At 46.1% G+C, this 19,563-nt stretch overlaps 1 protein-coding gene across 2 annotated transcripts; it reads right to left on the bottom strand.

The window, feature by feature from the left end:
• Positions 1-7,562: 7,562 nt before the first annotated feature.
• Positions 7,563-19,122, bottom strand: LOC133358068 (zinc finger protein 696-like). 2 transcript variants are annotated; one of them, XM_061576353.1, is made up of 4 exons: positions 16,004-19,122; positions 13,744-14,066; positions 12,654-12,797; positions 7,563-12,369 (listed from the first exon to the last, which is right to left on the bottom strand). In XM_061576353.1, the coding sequence occupies exons 1-4, from the start codon at positions 16,038-16,040 to the stop codon at positions 11,260-11,262; spliced, it is 1,614 nt and encodes a 537-aa protein (XP_061432337.1). In that variant the 5' UTR covers positions 16,041-19,122; the 3' UTR covers positions 7,563-11,259. The 2 variants fall into 2 exon arrangements, with proteins under 2 accessions (XP_061432337.1, XP_061432338.1); XM_061576354.1 differs by having other exon boundaries at positions 7,563-12,321.
• Between the last annotated feature and the right edge of the window lie 441 nt (positions 19,123-19,563).

Below are 19,563 nucleotides of genomic sequence, written 5' to 3'. Positions count from 1 at the left end.
TACTATATATTACTTTGTACATTGTATTAAGCATATAAATGTTATACTATTTGTTATTATACACTGTACCATTGACCGTCGTGTGAAAGATACTAAGAGGCAGCAACGAAATATGACAATGGGAGAGTAGCAGTGCAAAGAATCCATTCCCTGCGGAGAATACAATGCCAGTGAGTGGAACGCGGTCTGAAAGTCACCGTAAACGTGAACACAATCAGTTAAGATCCCAAATGGTTTATTACGTCCTTCCAATGATTGCTAAGCCAGAATCCATCTTCTCGGTTGAAATTGTCTCTGTGTTTGTATATGTGGATCGCCTCATGAACGAATCTCTCATGATAGCCAGATGGCTTGCAGATAATTGTAATGTATTACCCGTGTGATGTAAGGAATAAAGTTTAAAAAGTTTAGCTGGAAGCATATTATATTTTTTGCGACCTAGAATTGTAATGTATTACTTAAGGTTGGTAGCTCAGCTTATTCAGAGTGTATTTGGCATACTGATGATACTATGAAGTTTATACTTTAGTTTTTTACGTGGTTGTTTGGTTGCTGCAGCTGCATACTATTCACATTCCTTCCCTTTGTTGGTGCTGCCCCTGCCCCCTCCCTGTGATGCTGCTAATCCTGCATAATGCATGGGCATAATATGACTTTGAAAACCCCCCACCCACCTCCCACGCATTTCACAATTCGCACTATTCGCATTCCTGCATTTCCCATAAATATGCTAAATTCCTCTTCAAATGCAAATTCTTTTGTCAAGGCTCTCTTCCTCCTCCCTCACAGCTTAAATAGACACTCCAAGCCTAAGACGTGTCATTTAGACTCTGTCTTATCGACAGACATGTTCTTCACCTGAGGACGGCTGCTTGCGTTGTGGCCGAAACGTCGTGAGAATTATTTTATTATGTTTTATTTTTATTATTTTATTACTTCCCTTCTACGTGACTTTACCGAAAGAACCAAGAAGGTGGAGATGAGGTTAATGAAATAGATGAGAGGAAGCAATGGCCAACCACTGGACATCATCTGATGCACAACCACTGGCTGGCTAGATCGCTCTTCCTTCCAATATGAGGAAGCCACTTGAAATTGATGACAGTAAACGATGATGAATGGATTGAATGAATGGGGAATGAGTGAAAGCCATGTGAGCATATGAAGACGGAAAAGTAACGGTGGCGGATATGAGGTGGAGATGAGGGGGTTGTTGAGTGAGCTAAGGGGAATAAGTGAGTTTTGAGTGCGGACTGGAAGCAAGTGAGCGAAGGCGACTGATTAATGTGGAGGGGAAGCTTCATCCAGCGAAGGGAGGAAAGAAGAGGAAACGAGCGAAAGCGTGGCTTGAGCGCAAGGAAGAGGAACAGAGAAAGACCGCAAAGATTGTGAACGTAGAGGGCGAGAAGGCACGGAGAACGAAATCAGCGTGGCAAGATATGAAGGGGCAAGACCACACAACTTGCATGAACAAAACTCCATATCACCAAGGTACACATTTTCTCAGCTTGGTTATCGACGAATGTAATCTCACTTCCTGGGTTCTTTTCTGAAGATGCTTGGTGCAGTTTCAAGCGAAAGGTTGGAAATGTAATTACTATATTTTAACGTGAGAATTATTCAACTTACAGGTTTCCTGAAAAAATAATTGGTGCATTGAAGACTTTTACAAGTGAACATTTGTTTGGCTATGTCGGGTGGAAGGTCTTACGACACAGATTTGTCCAGATTATTACAGGACCTAACCCAAAAATCTATTATGAACCACGCTGCATGTTTAAAGAGTAAATTAGACCTTAAGCACCACTGCAGGACTACACATTCACAAACTTCTTCATTGTAACCAACTACAATATTTACAGGCGTCTGCATGAGATACGCCCGCTCACCGCATTGCGAATGTCTATCTCGTAGCAGTAGCAGCAGCAGCTCGTGATAAACACGCGACCAATCCAGCCACGCGCCTTTGTTTCAAACAATGCAGACTCTGGAAGGGCGGATTCACGGCAGGGATAAAAATGCAGCATTATTGCTGATTAAACAGGATTTTACAGTCGATGTTAATTCATAATTGATTTTGAGTTAGGCCGCACGACTATCGCGCACATTTTTTTATCGTGTAACTTTCCACCACCCGACATTTATTGTGGCTGTCAGGTGGTGGGAGGGTTCGGGGCCATCCATTTAGTCCGTACCCATGGAGGGGGGAGGGGGGGTTAACCCAAATGCGTTCGCTTGCGTATGGGAGTCTACTGACAATGTACGTACGCAGAAGAAACGGGGGGGGGGGGGGGGGGGTGAAGCCTCGATAATAATTTGTCTACATTGGCCTTCAAATGAGTTAGATTGTCCGGCGGTGGACTATCTGTTTGCTTAGATACGTGAATATTCATCTTCTTGGTTCTTTCACGTTAATATTATGAATCCTTGATCGTTTCTGCGTGGATTAAATATCGGCCGTTCTATAGGATTCTGGGGGGGGGGGGGGGGGGGTGCGTCTAGCGTACATACGCAGGTGGGGGGGGGGGGGTAAAAAGTACGCGTGCGTACAGGGAGGGGTCAAGTTTGACAGATGTTTGCGTACCTACTAAATGGATGCAAGTGCGTAGCTGGCCGGTCTGTAGCCGAGCATGGACTGGCTCTACCACGAGGTTTGTAAGGGGACCTCCAGACATCTGCGAAAAGAGAAGCCAATGAATTTGTGACCTCACCTAAATGTGCATAATACTTAAGTGTGCTTAATAAGTATTGAACGCTCAATACTTAATAACTACACGCTACAATGCGATGCTAGCGAGTAATATTCCCTTGTTTAATGATACATTGAATTGCACACACGTTGCGAAAAATCTTTGCAAAAAGAATATCGGCGGGCTCTTACAGGTGAACACAAAACAACGCATCTCAATTGGTGATCAAAATGTCAAGGACATCACTACACGAGTTCGCTTTTACAGTTATATATATCTCGTTTAAAAAATGTTTCAACATCAAATATAGCACCCAGTTGTTACCTGACTGCACTTGACAGAATTCAAGGTACAGACGTCAGGATGACTGATGATCCAGCGCTCACCGGCTGTACCCTCCACCTGAACAGCCAACACCTTCGCAAGTCAGTCCTGGCCTTGTCTACCAGGGCGGATGGGAAAGGTTTGTGGAAAATGCACGGACCATAGGACTTGGCGCACAGCACTGGGCTACCTCAACTGCAGCGAGTCCTCACCGGAGCGCGTGCCTCATAGGAAGCGCTGTCCCGATATGCGTGGCCCGTTTGTATGTAACAAAACAAAAACCCACCACGTGCCTTGTACACAGGGAAAACCAGACAGCACCAGCTGTTATTCTGAATATAAATCAGCGTCTATTTTACTGGCCATCATAACCTTTAGTAAAAATCTGTTTTTTTGCTGAAAAATAGTTGACAAAATCGTTAAGTCACAAACCACAATATATTACGGCACTTCATAGACACCAAATTTATATATACATTTGCACATTTAGTTTTGTACTTTTGTCATATGGGATGTGTTTGTATGCGATTATGGTGATTAATGTTTGATAGAGCGGAAGTATCACGCGACAAGTGAATTGTATCACATCTCATCTCAACACACGTGAAGGGGCACCCCTCGTGGCAGCTGTCCACGTGCGACACACAAGGTGGTTTACCGAATTAGCACATAATGGGCTACTCATTTTGAATGACACTTGCTCTTTAACATCCACTGTGAAGTAAATGGTGCATAGTATTTCATGGATAACACAGCCACACTATCATTCTGGGCAGCCCGTCAGATTTGAACGGAACACCTCTGCATTTGTCTTCAATGTATGAACTGCGAGCTATTACAACCTTTAACTTCTAACGATTACAACCTTAAGACGGAGCCGCTTGTTGACGGCCACGTGACCTTGTTAGAACACAAAAAAAGGATCGCCCGGTGTGTGCCAATGTGTTGACGCTGCTCATTATTTGTAATCGGTTAGATGTGCGTAGTCTGTGAAATTTAAATGCTGTGTATTTTGTGTTGATGTTGCGCGTGTTGTGAACGCAAACACAGAAACTCTCGCGATAACTAATACATATACGTCAAGACATTTTTAAAGTCAGAAAACACTACGTCCAAAAACGGTTCGTATGAGCAGAAATACTGTACATTATCCGATGCACACGCACAACCACTGGCCGTCTGGAACGCTCTTCCTTCCTATGTTAGGAAGCCACTTGAGCTATGCAATTGAAATCGAGATTGAAAACTCATTTCTTGAGAACGGTTTTTGTTTTTAGTTTGTTGTCCTTCTCCCACACCTTCGATTAGCACGAGTAGCCATGTACGGTGCAATAGACGTTCAGCGTACACATATATATGTGTGCTCTGCAAACAAGCAGTGCAATCCGGAAAGTGGACAATTGCCACAGAGTTTACACGGGCAGCAGAACAGTTGCCCGAAAAAAAATCATTTGTGGATTCAAGTGCCCATCAGGGCCACAAGTTAAAACATTTAACCCTTTGCCATTCCGATGAAGTACGTGTACAACATCAGTTTTTCTTCCGGCTAAAACAAAATAACTTCATCCATACCGAGGCTCCCACAAGGCCATGCAGTAGGACGTGCCACAGTTTGACGCCAGCTATCGTATAGCATGGTCGTGTGGCTAGTTATATGCGACGAGTACAATAATAATTCAAATTTATAATGCACATTCCATGCTGGGATCCCAACGGATTACAAACGTCGCCTATGCCTCTCTAAATAAAATTTACGCGATCCGCTTGCACGGTCCGAGATTCAGCGGTGAACGTGATCCACCCTACAAATTGCAGACGTCTCGGAACGGGTTGACGTGACAGGGCAGCTCAACGTTGCTGAACGGAGTCCCGAACACGATGAGAAGGGTTTGGGGTTGGCGCCCCACCCCCTCCGTCTGGGTTTGAGGCAGACAGTGCAAAACTCGGCATGTGTGTTCGGGTGACAGCAATTGATTTGTACCGCCCTCTGATTTTTATAGACAGAGGCTGAGAAATGTCCGGATTTGGTCAATGGAAAACGGTGGCAACTTCAACCCGCAATAGTAATATTACAATCTGTACCACTGATTCTGCACTTTGAAAAGATAACTGGCCAGTAATTTGAAGAGCTTGGGGACACTTAATGACTTGTCTCTTTTAACGGGGGGGGGGCATGGAGTATTTTATTTATTTAAACATTTGTCAAAAAATATCATTTGCGAAGGTGTTCCGTGGTTACGTCTAAACGATGTTAGCATATGCGACTTATTCTGCTCAAACTATGTTAAGGATAATTTGTAAACATCAGTGTTATCATTTTGAGTACCACACAAGCTTGTGGGTGCTTACGACTGCAGCGATATCCCTATTTGGAAGAGGCCGTGTCCCAGCACTGCCCAATCAACTCTTTACATCATCTCTCTTACAAAGGGAATGGCGGCTGCAATGATGCACTCCCAGAAGGCTGTGTGGCAGATGGGACGTGTAAAAAATACTTTTATTTTTACTTGGAAGGACAGATATATGAAGGCGGTGTATTGTCTGCATAGCTATTTGTTAAATAATGCGTAAAGAAGGGTTAAATGTAGGTGATGCGATTGGCCCTGCCTACCCTCTGCTGCCTTGGAACTGTGTTCAATTGGACCCGAGTTCTGAAGCGAAGCTGCCACCGTGTGGTCACATCTAGCGCAGTGGGGCTCGTGGACTGGTGACATCTTATAGCTCTCACTCATCTCCCCGATACACGCCGTATATACAACTACAGAAATAATAATCATTGTAAATGTTGTGGGTTTACTCTCCAATACACAGGTTTGCTGAACGAGTAACGATTCGTCATGTTTTTGTTTACGTGACAAACCTAATTGGTTGTATTGGGTGGTGGCGCGTTTAACGACATCGATATTTATGCAATCTCACCCAAACACCTCTATTATGGAACTATTTCCTCTCGGCTGCCCCGTTTCCTTGCGTGTATATCCACGCACGCCTTGGTGCGCAATTATTTAAAAACACGTCAGCGATAGCACAGACGATGACATGAGCTCAAGTGAGGGCAACTGTAAGGAGTGCGCACAGCATTTATTAAAATAGCCCGAGGAACTGTCGTCCTGGAGGTCATGGGCCTGAAGCAATGTGCCAACACCATTGGAATCTTGGGTTCAGATCCAGGCTTCATCTGCGATTATGTACGTATGTTGAACTTCTTTTACAACGTACGTAGCCAATCATGCTAATCGCAGCTGCGAAATTAAACTTTTGAGCACAGAGTCTGACAGAACTCGGCCACCAATGCTTGCAGGAAAAAAAACCCATTCTATGACAGTTTGTACTCAAGTTTGTCAAGCTAATTTCTGAAGGGGGAAGTTGACATTGGAAATGACTGCTGATGTTAAACCACATGTACAGCACGGATACGCACCTTCCTGTGCAGGGGACTACTCAAGTGACTTGTAAAGTCGCTCTGAAGCGTCAACTTCCAGGGTCACTCCTGGATTGGAAGACATGATGCTACTGCCACTAGCACGTGTTCCATAGCGTCCAATCCATGCCTACATCCCTTTTAATATTACGTTTAATGCACATATATTAAAACATAAATTTTAGTAATTGAAAAAAAACTCATTTTCAGAAGGGCCAGCAAGTGGCTTAGCCCTAGAATGAGTAGCTCACAATCACAGTTGCGAGTTCAAATCCTAATTGGAGTTGACTCATTTCTAGTGGGTCCTTAAAATGTTTCACTTTGTGGGAAAATCAAGTGTCCAAAGGATAGATTCACCCTGCCATAGCAATGCTGAATTTTCACCACTGGCTCAGGACTGTAAACAGGAGACAATTATCACCAATGCCCATTTGAGCAGGAAATCCTATTTTTTTATCTGTTGGACATTTCACCAATTCCGTGACGAAGTTACATGCGGGAGAAATCGGGTGTCTAGAGAAAATGCACGCACAAGCCCCGCACAGGTGACGTCAGCCAACCCCTTGCTGTAGCGACTCCAAGAGAAACCTTCCTACCACACAGGGGTTCTCACACACCTCGCCAGAGCTGTTCCGAGGCTTCTCAGTGCATCACAGAGTAGAACAATACCATGAGGCCCTGTGCCAACACACTCAAAATAATTTATAGGGTTGTTATAACATCGTTTTTTTGCATTACCGGTGCTGGATTTGCTACAGATATAGAATGTCCAGCGATAAAATTAATGTTGCTTTTTCACTAAAAAGCAAAGGGCTCTGCCGTTGTGTAATGCCGGGCACACTGGAATCCAGTGTGGTTGCTGGTTCTTTAAAACATTGGGCAACTTCCTTCAGTTGCCCCATGCCTCTGTCCATCCTGCAGTATAATGGGTCCACCAGTTGACTGACAGGTCACACGCTCGGGGGGGGGGGGTGTATTTGACCTATTCTTACATCTGACGAGACGTCTTGGAAGAGGTGGCTGTATTCACACATTACGCCATACATACATGTGGTGGGGTAATGTGTGAATACACCCATCTCTTCTGAGACGTCTGGTCAGGATGCAAGAGTAGGCCAAATACCCCCTTCACCCCCCCCCCCCCCCCCCCCCCCGAGAGCTTCCTCGAGTGAAGACCCCTCTGCCGGCAGTGGCTTGAGCACTTTCGAAGCTATGACCTCTCAACTGAGAAACGAGGGCGAATGTACCATGCAGTGGACTTCGGCCGCCGTGCGGTTTATACATGCGCTTGTGCCAATCGGTGCATTCATTACTGACATTCCACTGGAAATGGTGACCGGTTCCAGACTCACGGAACCAGTCACCGAATATTAAAACGGTTACCAGTTAACAACTCTCGCCAGTCGTGCTCTAGTTCACGTCGGTTTTTTCTGCGACACTCGTTTTCTCCAGCACAAAAAATATACCAAAACGAATTTTAACATTCAATCTGGGATCATCCGAATTCTCAAGACCTTGGTGTGACTTGTCCTAAGGAAAACATGAAATACTGCATTATGTTAAATAGCTGACATTTATGCAGTTCCTCATCCATCACGTTACACTTGTCTCTACAAGCAATTTGTTTTTAAATGTTGGCTCTGTGGCTCGCAATGAAAGCAATAGAAACCTACGTTGCACTTGCAAACTCCCTGCCCAGTAAAAGGAGGCAGCCTTATTAGCAATTTATAGTTTTGTAAGTAGAAAAATAAACACATTATTTAAAAAACTTTTACATTACAGCTGTAGGATTCATATTACTTTGTTAAATTGGAAATGTGACCAGGTGGCTCAGCGGTAGAGTGAACGGCTCGCTATCATACAGTTGCGAATTCAAATAATAATTATAGCTAATAAAGTGCCTTTCATAAAATCTCAAGGCGCTGCACATCAATGACGATGGGGGGGGGGGGGGCAGGGAGGCATGGGTAAGAATGGCTAAGTTAAAATAGAAAACACCTTCCTGAAATAGAAATGTTTTTAGAGACTTTAAGACCCCAACCCAACCAAACTCTGACAGCCTTCGGCAGAGCATTCCACAATCCAGGTGCCACAGAAGCGAAGGCCTCAATCACCCATGATGGACTGGAGCTTCATTCTGGGGTTGCGGAAGAGATCTGAGTCCACCGACCTCAAGAGTTCTTGTTGGAATCTATGGGGGGATGGGCGCAGCAACTTCCGATTTTACGGAGGTACGAGATCATTCAGGGCCTTGAATGTGAGGAGGAGCTAGAAATCAACGTGGAATTTAACTGGCAACCAGCAAAGAGATGCAAGAACAAGGGTGGTATGTTCTGAATGAGGAGCTTGGGTCAAGACCCTAGCAGTTGCATTCTGAATGGACTGGATTCAACAAAGTATCTTACTGAAGGTACTATTAAGATAGTAAGGCATTGCAGTAGTTGATGCTTGAGAAAATAAAAGCATGAACTAATTTATCCGCATCAGTGGCTGAGAGGATGGGATGTAACCGGGCAATGTTCTATCGTATCCGCCCATACTAGACATCTGTAAAAAAAAAGCTTCATAGCTCATCGGAATCTTCCAATATAAATAAATATTCGGATTCTCCCCATTCAACTGGAGGAAATTGTGCTGCATTCAAGCTCCGATGAGTTAAAGTGATTACGAGGGAACAGAGAAGGCATCACTTAGACTCACTTTGCAGTGTATGTAAATTTGAGTGTCATCATGAGTGGAAATTTAGACCTAATTAATGGTGGTACCTAATGAAGTTGTGTCGATACAGAAAAGAAGTGGACCCAGGACAGACATGGGGGATACGGGCTTAGAGCCACCAAGGCTAAGAAATTACTTTCGATAAACAGGATCTAATCCAGCATAGTGCGATACTATTAACACCCACAGGATTCTCCAATCGTTGGTAACCAAGATGCCACAAGCACAAACCAGGTTGAGTGTGTGACCAAAAGCTGGTTGGGGAGTTGTCTTGGGCCATCATCCCTCTGGGGTTGGCAAAATAGGTACCGCTTGGTAGGGAATCAACAGTGGCAGTCCTATGGATAAACATGACTCAAGCAGTTTCTCTACTTGCTTACATTTGTTACATTTAATAAAATCCTTATGTTTACATAATCGTCCAATAATGACCCAAAATCTGTTGATGTTGCTCAAACTCAATTTGATTGAAAGGTTTTAAAAATTTGTCCAAACCAACATTTGTTCCTAAAAATGTATTTCATGTGTCTGCACTGTTTTCAATGTATTCTATAATGGGGATGTTTTTGCTCCGATTTATATCTGCTTCATTGTTGTAGTTATTTTTGTATGTTATGGCTTGTCACTTTGGTGACCAAGATCATTTCTGGTCTCTTGAGTTCTCACCTGGTTAAACAAATGAACTGGAAACTCATCAAACTTGACGTTGGGTTGTGCTAAGCAACTCGTCCCTATAAATATTTTGACCAATGTCTTGAATTAAGTAATTGCAGAGATTAAAAAAAGTACTTGAAATAGGCAAACACGTAGCCACAAAAGCAGAAAACATAAGCAGCGTCCAGTAAATTATCTTGCAGAGGCAGTTGCAGCGTAGTGTGTTGAGGCTTTAAGACAATCGTTCATAGATATAAACAATGAGATAACCCATGTAGCCTTTATATACTGTTAGGGTACATACTTTCAGTGACCACTTATTAAGGCCAGAGCAGCACACACGAGGGGTTGGTGTGGTCACTATTATGACCACTCGCCTTTGTCTCCTCGGTGTTAAGAATTACACACAGCACCAGGTACTCATTTAAGACAGGGTCAATCTAGGGGAGGCCTAGACCTGGTTTCAGATATTCAACACTGACACACCACTCCCTCGTGCGTTGTGCTGGTTTTCATAGGTACTCCCGATAGCGTTTATCCCAACAATCTGGTAAAAGCTATGTGGGGCGTCTTTTTTTTTTACACACACACACAACAGCCACCATTTGCCACCATGTGGCGGTGATGTGATCACAGTGCTTGTGCCAGGCTAGATGCACATTGAGGCCACGTGAAGTGTGGAAGGCTCACCGACAGGTCACAGGACAGACCCTGGTGTTATGGGTTAACTCACTGAGATGACACAAATGTACCACTTGTGCTGCCAAGTGTGCCAATTTGCTGTATTTTAGCTGCCCTGCGCTCCGCTCATTATTGAGCGTTACTCTTCCACCATATTGTTGTTGGGAGAGCGACGACTTCCAAATACCCAGAGGCCAATCTTGACTCTGCTGGTACCAGTCATCGGCAAGTATAATAATCAGCCCGAAATCCTCCCATACCACACAGCCCATCTCTTATCTAGCTCGTGCTGTGCCCGTTTAGCTTCCTTTATCCAACCAAACAGAAGCTACTTAGGCATGCAGTGGCTGGGCATGTGAGCTACAATACCCAGCTAACGCAGCCTCACTTATCAAAAATATCAGTTATGGGACCATGTCCAGATCTTTCAATGATGAATGAGCTCCTCATACAATCCATCCTGGTTAAAACCTGGTTAAAACCAGGATGGATTGTAGGCAGGCAAGCCTGGATAGTTCAAGTCAGCGCAGGTGTTCCTTTAAAGGGGACTAACATTTCGAAAGCATAGAGAAAGTACGGCATATTGAGCAAGCGGCCAGGCAGCTTTCACAGAGTGGTACTTATGCAGCCGATGAAAAGATAATGCTGCTCGAATGATTGGAAGTGAGACCTCTGCTGCCAAACCGGAGTTGGTCATGAGCACACTGCTGTTATACATATACACATAAACATTAACACTCGCAAACTGTCCTCAGTCCACTCTGGGGCAGGTTATTGCGCTGGCGTTTGTTGCTGCTGTTGCTGCTGTTGCTCCTGCTGTTGCTCCTGCTGTTGCTGCTGCTGTTGCTGCTGCTGTTGCTGCTGCGTCCTACGCGCATGCGCAGCCGAGCGCAGATGCCGCGTGAGGCTGTAGGGTTTCGCAAAGCGGCGGCCGCAGGCGGCGCACGCGTACGGCCGCTCCCCCGTGTGCAGCCGCGTGTGCGCCGCCAGGTGGGGCTTCTGCCGGAAGCGGCGGCCGCAGGCCGTGCACGCGTACGGCCGCTCGCCCGTGTGCACGCGCCGGTGCCGCGCCGCGTTGGCGCCGCGCGCAAACCGCCTCCCGCAGTCCCCGCACGCGTACGGGCGCTCGCCCGTGTGCAGCCGCGCGTGGGCCGCCAGGTGCTGCCGCTGCTTGAAGCGCGCGCCGCACTGCGGGCAGCCGTGGGGCCTCGGCGCGTCGTGCGTGCGCCGGTGCCGCGCGAGCCGCGGGGCCTGAGCGAAGCGCTTCCCGCAGCGCTCGCACGCCAGCGGCAGCTGCAGGGGGTCGTCGCCGGCGCCGACGGCCACCGTCGCGTCCTCGCCGACGCCGCCGTCCGAGATGCCCTCCATGGCCTGCGACGCCGCCAGCCCGGCGCAGTCGATGGTCTCGCGCACGACGCTCTCCAGGACGTCTTCTCCCATTGTGGCGCTGCCCGTCGTGCCCACGATGGTACCGTTGACGGAGCCGGGGTTCATGCTGAGCCCAGTGACGATGATGGTGCCGTTGGTGCCTACGCAGCCATCATCATCGCGGCCACCCCCCTCCTCCTCCTTGGTGGTGGTCGCCCTCTTGCGTTTGCTTCCGTGGGCGCGGCGCACGCTTTTACTTTCAGAGCCGGTGCTCTGCTGCTGCGCGTCCTCATGCTGTGGCTGCTTCTGTGGCTGTTGCTGCTGCTGCGGCTGCTGGTGGTGATTGTGGTGATGGTGGTGCTGCTGTAACAAGTACGATGAGAAGACCAACTCCTTCCAGCAGCCCTCACACTTGAACGTCTGGTCAGCTCTCAGTTGCTGCTGCTGTTGCTGCGGCTGCTGAGGCTGTTGTGGGGTGAGATTCCCACATTCGATCTGAGGCACCACCTGCGCCTGGGAAAGGCAACCGCTGCAAGTGGCATTTACGATTCCTTACATTAAAACGGAGCCGTGTTCAACTGCTACGAAGTGGTAGCTAATGAGAGGCAGCTGAGGCTATTTAACAAAACATTATTAGTCTCGTTGTGGAGAATAGCAGTAACAAAATACATTTCTTATGTTACTTCTATTTCTGCAACGCTGCCAAATTCGAATCGCAAACCTCTGAGACAAACGCCGAACACACTACCACAGGGCCGTGTCACCGCCAATCAAAAAAATATTAATTTTGCATGTACCTGCTGTCCCTCCTGGTGGGGCTGCTGCTGTAACTGACAGCAGACACTCAGAGCGCCGGCCTCGCCCACCACAGGAACCCCGGTCGCTCCTGGCGCCCCTGCCACGATGATAGACGCCGCCACCCCATGCTGGGAAGGCACCACCTGCACGCACGTAGTGGTCATGAGTACAAAGACAAATATCCCCCCTGTTGCCTTAACAGACTGTTGGGGCAAGTGCTGTTAGCGAGCACCTATGTATAATACCTGAAACATTTATTAAAAATGTAATGATAACAATGAACAAAAATCTTATAATTTAAAATAGTTACATCTCAATAACAATAAAAATTCCCACTACTCTACAGCATATTCCTCAGTCACCATCAGCATGCAGTAGAGAGGGAAGGTATGTAAAAAGCAAGCTTCAAGAAATATTTACTACCTTGAATGACCTGGATAACCAAGAGCATGGGTTTGCTGAATTCCAGACAACAGAGAAGTATATTGGGTCAGAATTGGTCGTTTACACACTGAATTTCCCACAACAAATACGTGTTTAGCTTCAGTGCAGAGTACTACTGCTCATTAACTCCACGTGACAATACCACCTATGACCACTGCCATCACGTGATTTTTCACATACACTCCCCCTCACAGTGTGCATATGGGTGCCAGTGGGTGGGCATCACTGATTTAACTCATAAGAACACATTTAGCCCATCTAGCCAGCAAACATCTGGCAATTCACTCGCCCTGGTTCGAGCAGCCTAAGACAATGAATGTTGAATCCGGTAGTTTTCTTATATTGAACCAATGCAGATGAAATTACGCAGTCCCAAAAGGCCATGGGGTTTCATGGATTTTTACATGGCTTCCGGGACTAATATGTGAAGGTTGTGTATTGTCTGCTTATTTAATTTGCTATTCATTCTGCACGAAGCTCATGATTCATTTGTGTTAAGTAAAACCAATGATGTTTCGGCACATGATAGCTGGGAATGTGGGGCTTTGTGACCCAACCAACACAACCGTGGAGCTCAATGATGGGCCAAACATGAACACATTAACAGATCTCCACTCAGCTCCACCAAGTGTGGGCCACCTGTACCTGCTGTGTTGGTTGTGCTGTCTGCTGCTGCTGTGCTGGCGGCTGCTGCTGTTGCTGCTGCTGCTGTATGTGCGGCAGTGTAGTCCACTGCAGCTGCAGCGTGGTGACCTTCCCAGTGACGGCACGCTGACCAGACACCGTGTGTGGAGAAATCACAGCCACCGGCTGCTCTGCCGATAGCTGCTGCTGCTGTTGCTGCTGCTGTTGTTGTTGTGGTTGCTGCTGCTGCGTGTTCACCTGCTGCTGCTGGGGCAGTGGGAGGTGGAAGTGTCCTGGGAAGAGCTGGGGGAGCGAACGCTCTGGGATCTCCAACCCCCACACGCCTGGGGCAGTGCACATACAGAGGCAGTGAGAGACAGAGACACAGGACACAGAGACAAAGGCAGAGACAGACACGGATATACACGAAGACAAATATCCCCCGTATAGCCTTAAAAGTGCTGCTAACGAGCACCTACGAAGGCCAGCACGACACACAAGGGGGTGAGTAGCCAGCACCATGCCCCGTCGCCTTTGTCTCCCTAGTGGCGATGTTAACACACCGCATTAGGCACTCATTTGAGGCTGAGTCGACCTAGGGCAGGCCCAGGACCAGTCCAGATAATCGTCACTGGTGTTGGTTTTTGAGTTTGTAGCGCAACGCGCTAACCATTACATTAGCGCTCCCCACACACACACACGGACAGGTGATAAGTAGACGACCGAAAACCAGTGGGTGAGTGACTGAAGTGATTCTGTGAGTTCTGGATCATTAATAACCCCGTTTCGTGTTGAATTCTCAGGTGCAGTGAAGTAGGAACTTGGATACTCCACCTCAAATATACAACAGTTCTCCCAACTTTGGCCGTATGTGTGCTTTAAATAAGCTTTTGCAAAGTAAACCAAGATTTTTAGATGATGCCTCTTTATCCAGATGAGTAACAAAGCTGTTCCATAATCAGCTCATTTGAGATTGCTGCACCAAGCAGATTCATGGTTTCACTATGCATATGAAAATCATTGTTAAATATAGTGGCAGTGACGGTTGAATTGAGTCTGACATATTATCATCGACCAGGGTTTTTAGTAGTGGAATGTGATGATGTTTGTTTGAATTGAAGAATGGTGATGTATGATATCTCTGTGTTGCTTGACAGTGTATTATGGTGTAATATACCGAGTTAAGTGTAAAGTAGAGCTGCCTGCATAATATTTCATGCAGTACAGTAGTATAACACAACCCAGCATTGCATGCTCTCTGTTGCAATGTATGTAAGTGTTTTTTTTTACTCTCATACACTGCACATATTTCCTCGTCTGGTTACATAATGGTACGATAATGACCCTAACTAAATTTGACTAAACTTTTTATTTTAGCAGGTAAGGCTCACTGAGCTACATAGCTCTTTTTCAGACGTGACCTGGTCACAAATTTTAGCTCTACAAATTGGCTTATCACGTGGAAATTTAGAACAGCCAAATACTCTAAACATTGAGGTTCCTGTAATTAAAAGTATTTTTGTCCAAGCCAACTTTTGTTACTTGAAATGTATTTCATTTCACATCGATTATGTTCGTGCAATTTTCGATTTACTCTGTAGTGCAAGTATTTTTGTACGCACTTTTATTTGACATTATTTGGTGATAAACACAAATAAAACACTAAACTTAGTAGTCAATAACAGTGGCCTTAAAAGGGAAAATATGTAATTGATCACATTTCGGACAATGGCATTCTTCCTAGCACATAGCCTGACTTCATTCATGTGCTTTTTAATTCTGGTTGGTTAATTTTGTTGAGATTTCTTTTGCTTAATTGAACCTTATGGCGGGAACCCCGGGGTCCCATAAGCCCCCGGCTCTCGCATAAACTGCATTGCGACGTAAATTTCTGTCTTTTGAAGGCGAACGATGCGGCAATCTATTGCTCTCGACGAGCTCTACACGATGCGCTAATCAAACTTAATCGTTTTGTTTTTTCTGCGCATTTGTCCTCGCAGCGCTTAAGGTTCAATTGTGAATGTTATTTCTATTGTCGTTTTGATGACTATGTTTGTATGTTGGCATTCTTTCACACCGTACATAGCCAATCGTGCTAATCGGAGGTTCGGTGTTCTCACCAGGTTACACCAAATTAATTAACTTGAAGAGTGTGGCATAGTGCCATACATTGCTGTAGGATACCGTACTGCTGTTTTGTAGTGCTGTTGTACAGTATGTGGTGTGCATGTGTGAATGTGCGCGACCCAGCGCTGGCTATGCCCACAGCCCACACATGTACCTGCTGTCAGCGGGGGGTTGTCCTGGCAAAAGCTCATGGCTGCTGCTGCTGTGTCAGCGTCCGTGATTGTCCTACACCCAGACAAGTGGAGTGAAAAACAACCCAAAATAAGGCCACAGAGATCGGGCAATTGTTGGTGTCTGTTGCCCTGCCCTTCCGCTTGTCTATGGTTCCCCACTTCTATATGTATATTGCATTTATTTTGCACCGTATGTAGTCAACATGCTAATAGGTGGATGCCTAAACAGTGCGAGTTGCAAATTATACATTTTTAGATACTAGTTACATGAATGATGCTAAAAACACAAATTATTCAAACGTAAAAAAGAGCAGATAAAGAATAGGGAAAAACTGACCGTGTTAAACAACATGCACTTTCTTGAGGCAGACAAGCTCGTATACGAATTAACTCATAATGAAAATGTATATAATGTTAATCAGTAGCCCACATAAATCATGAAATAATACATATTAAATTGTACTTGTTTGGCTAGGTCGGATCGTGGACAGTTTCAACATTTGGCCAGAACATACAAAATTAAATACCTTCACCCAAAAATAATTTTTTAATCAAAAGGTAGAGAGAACATCTAATTATCGATTAACAGCCAAGCAAGTTCCACGGAGTGTTACAGAGCTGACAAAATAATTGTGACTGACAAGGAACATTGATTCAATCATCAGTGCACGCTGATAGACCAGAATGTGACATTTCATGCTGCCCTTGTTCCCTCTTTCAGGTCTAAAAGAGGAATTACCCTCAATCGACATCCTTCGCACCACGTGTTGTTTAGCTGGAACTGTTAATTCTCTATTTACCTTGACAATCAACCCTCTCTCTCAACGTGATTAAGGTTTTGGAGGACACATTTCCCCAAATGGATTACCACATCAGAAGCCGGGGTCGACTTGGCAACGAAACATGATCAGGTAAGGCATTGGATGTTTACTTCTTCCACATGTTGAAAACATTTGTTCTGCAATTATCAGTTCATGTTCATTTGGATCATTTGGATGTCAATCTCTTCAAACGGGGATAATATATTTTGATGCTCCAAATACAAACATCCCCTGTATAGCCTTAACAGACTGTAGGAGCAAGTGCTGTTTGCGAACACCTATGAAGGCCAGCACGGCACACGAGGGGTTGGGTGGCCAGCACCACGCCCGGCCGCCTTTGTCTCCCGAGTGGCAATGTTTACGCATGGCATCAGGTACTCATTTGAGGCTTTGTCGACCGAGGGGTGGCCCAGGACCAGTTCAGAAAATCGTCACTGGTATTGGCCGTGAGCGGAAATTTGGCCGTGAGCGGGAATTTGGCCGTGAGTGGGAATTTGGCCGTGAGCGGGAATTTGGCCGCGGTCACCCCTACCGCTTCAGTCCCTCACACACAACCAGTTCGCAACTCCTCGGGTCAAGAATTTCATCACGTTTGTGGGGTTCAAAGGGGGTTACGTCAATCACAGGCCCGAGTCATATCTGACACCATCCATTCCTGATTAAAAATGGACATCTTAAACTAAAACTGGAAGTGGTGGACTGTGGATGTGATGGAGCAAAATTTATCATTTGTGCCCATTGTGAGCTGAGTCTGTGTTTCCATCACCTCATTATTTAGAAATTGTAATAAACCAGCCCATGTGAAATTTCACCAATAATTTTCTATCACTAGGTGCTCTTGATGTCCAATTTTTGGTGGAAATCGTCACACTCCGTGAATGTTCCATGCTTGTCACGAGACCCCTGCTGCCAAACTGGCACTGGCCAATAGCACTGTCCAGCGATGAGCATTCTTCAACCTTCGCATGAAACAGAAATGTCTAGCAATACATTATTACCTTTTAAACTGATAAATTAAGGGAGCTGCCATCGTGCTGTAATGGTTTGCACATTGGGCTTGCAATTGAAATGGAGGCGGGTTTCTTAATTCTTATCTGTCCACCCAGCAGTATAAATGGCTACACCAAAGTCGATCAGCAGGTCGCATGTGTAGTGGGGTAAAGTGTGGGTACACTCATCTCATACAAGGAGTTGGGCTTCACTCTTACAATTTAACTGAGAAACGAGGACAAATGTCCCACGCGGTGACTTAAAAATGCGCCTTTAAGTTTATATATTTGCGTGTGCCAATCCGTGCATATTCTACAGGAATCGGTTACCGGTTCCAGATGTTCAGAACCAGTAACCAAATTTGAAAACTGTTACCGGTTTACTGGTTACCATTTAACAACCCTACTCATTCTTCATGGACAGGGGTGGCTAGTGAATGTGATACAAGGTACTGGAGCAGGTGTTTTGTGGTATGTTGTTGAAAATTACAAACCCATGCGGCTGCACATAAATCTGAGCATGATACTGTTATCGTTAAGGTGATCTGGCCCATCCATACCTTCTGATCACTCCCGTTTGTTACCATCATAACCCTCGAGGGCATTGACGTTCAATAATATTACCGATCTTGTTTTGTTCTCAATACATAACCGGCCAGGTGGTCCAGCGGTTGAGCTAGCGGCTCGCTATCAATTTCTGGTTGGAAAGTGACTGAGCCCATCACACCTACGGGGTCAGTACAATTATTACCACCTTGTGGGGGAAGTGAACAGCGGTTGTCCTATGAAGATTCTCGCCGCCGCCGCCGCCATGTGAATGCGGAATTTACACCACTGGGTCACGACTTTAAAAGGGAAATGAGTAACCGCCTGAACGTTCATGTGAGCAGCAAAACTTGCTTGAACATGCATATAGACACACATCTACCCTCACCCCAACAGCAATCGCTGTTCATAAATAAGTGGCGGTGACGTCGCCCCGGCGCTGTGCAATGCTCGGTGCACTCTGAAGCCACGTGAAGTGGAAGGCCGCTGGCAGGTCACATGACAGGCCGAGGTGTCATGGGTTGAATGACTGGAATGACTGAGGGTAGAGTGAGATATCACTGACCCTACTACCATCGTCACTTAGGCATAGCTTCACCCTCACAATTACCCTCACCACACTCACCACTACCGTCACCATCACTCCCCCCTATCCACCCCAGCACACTCACAGCTACCCTCACAGTCACTCAACCCTAATCATCACCATTTTACTCACCCCTATCTTGACCATCACTCTCAACCATATCCTCACCATCACTCACCCCCTACCCTCACCATGACACTCACTCCCCTACCCTCACCGCTGCACTCACTCACCCCCTACCCTCACCGCTGCACTCACTCACCCCCTACCCTCACCGCTGCACTCACTCACCCCTTACCCTCACCATGACACTCACTCACCCCTTACCCTCACCATGACACTCACTCACTCACTCACCCCTTACCCTCACCATGACACTCACTCACTCACCCCTTACCCTCACCATGACACTCACTCACCCCCTTACCCTCACCATGACACTCACTCACCCCTTACCCTCACCGCTGCACTCACTCACCCCTTACCCTCACCATGACACTCACTCACCCCTTACCCTCACCATGACACTCACTCACCCCTTACCCTCACCATGACACTCACTCACCCCTTACCCTCACCATGATACTCACTCACCCCTT

This window comes from Lethenteron reissneri, chromosome 60 (genome assembly GCF_015708825.2).
Source record: "Lethenteron reissneri isolate LAM-NWPU_2019-01 chromosome 60, ASM1570882v1, whole genome shotgun sequence".
In the NCBI taxonomy this organism is placed as follows: domain Eukaryota; kingdom Metazoa; phylum Chordata; class Hyperoartia; order Petromyzontiformes; family Petromyzontidae; genus Lethenteron; species Lethenteron reissneri.
The sequence above is the reverse complement of the archived record's forward strand: the minus strand, read 5'-3'. Positions and strand labels throughout refer to the sequence as shown.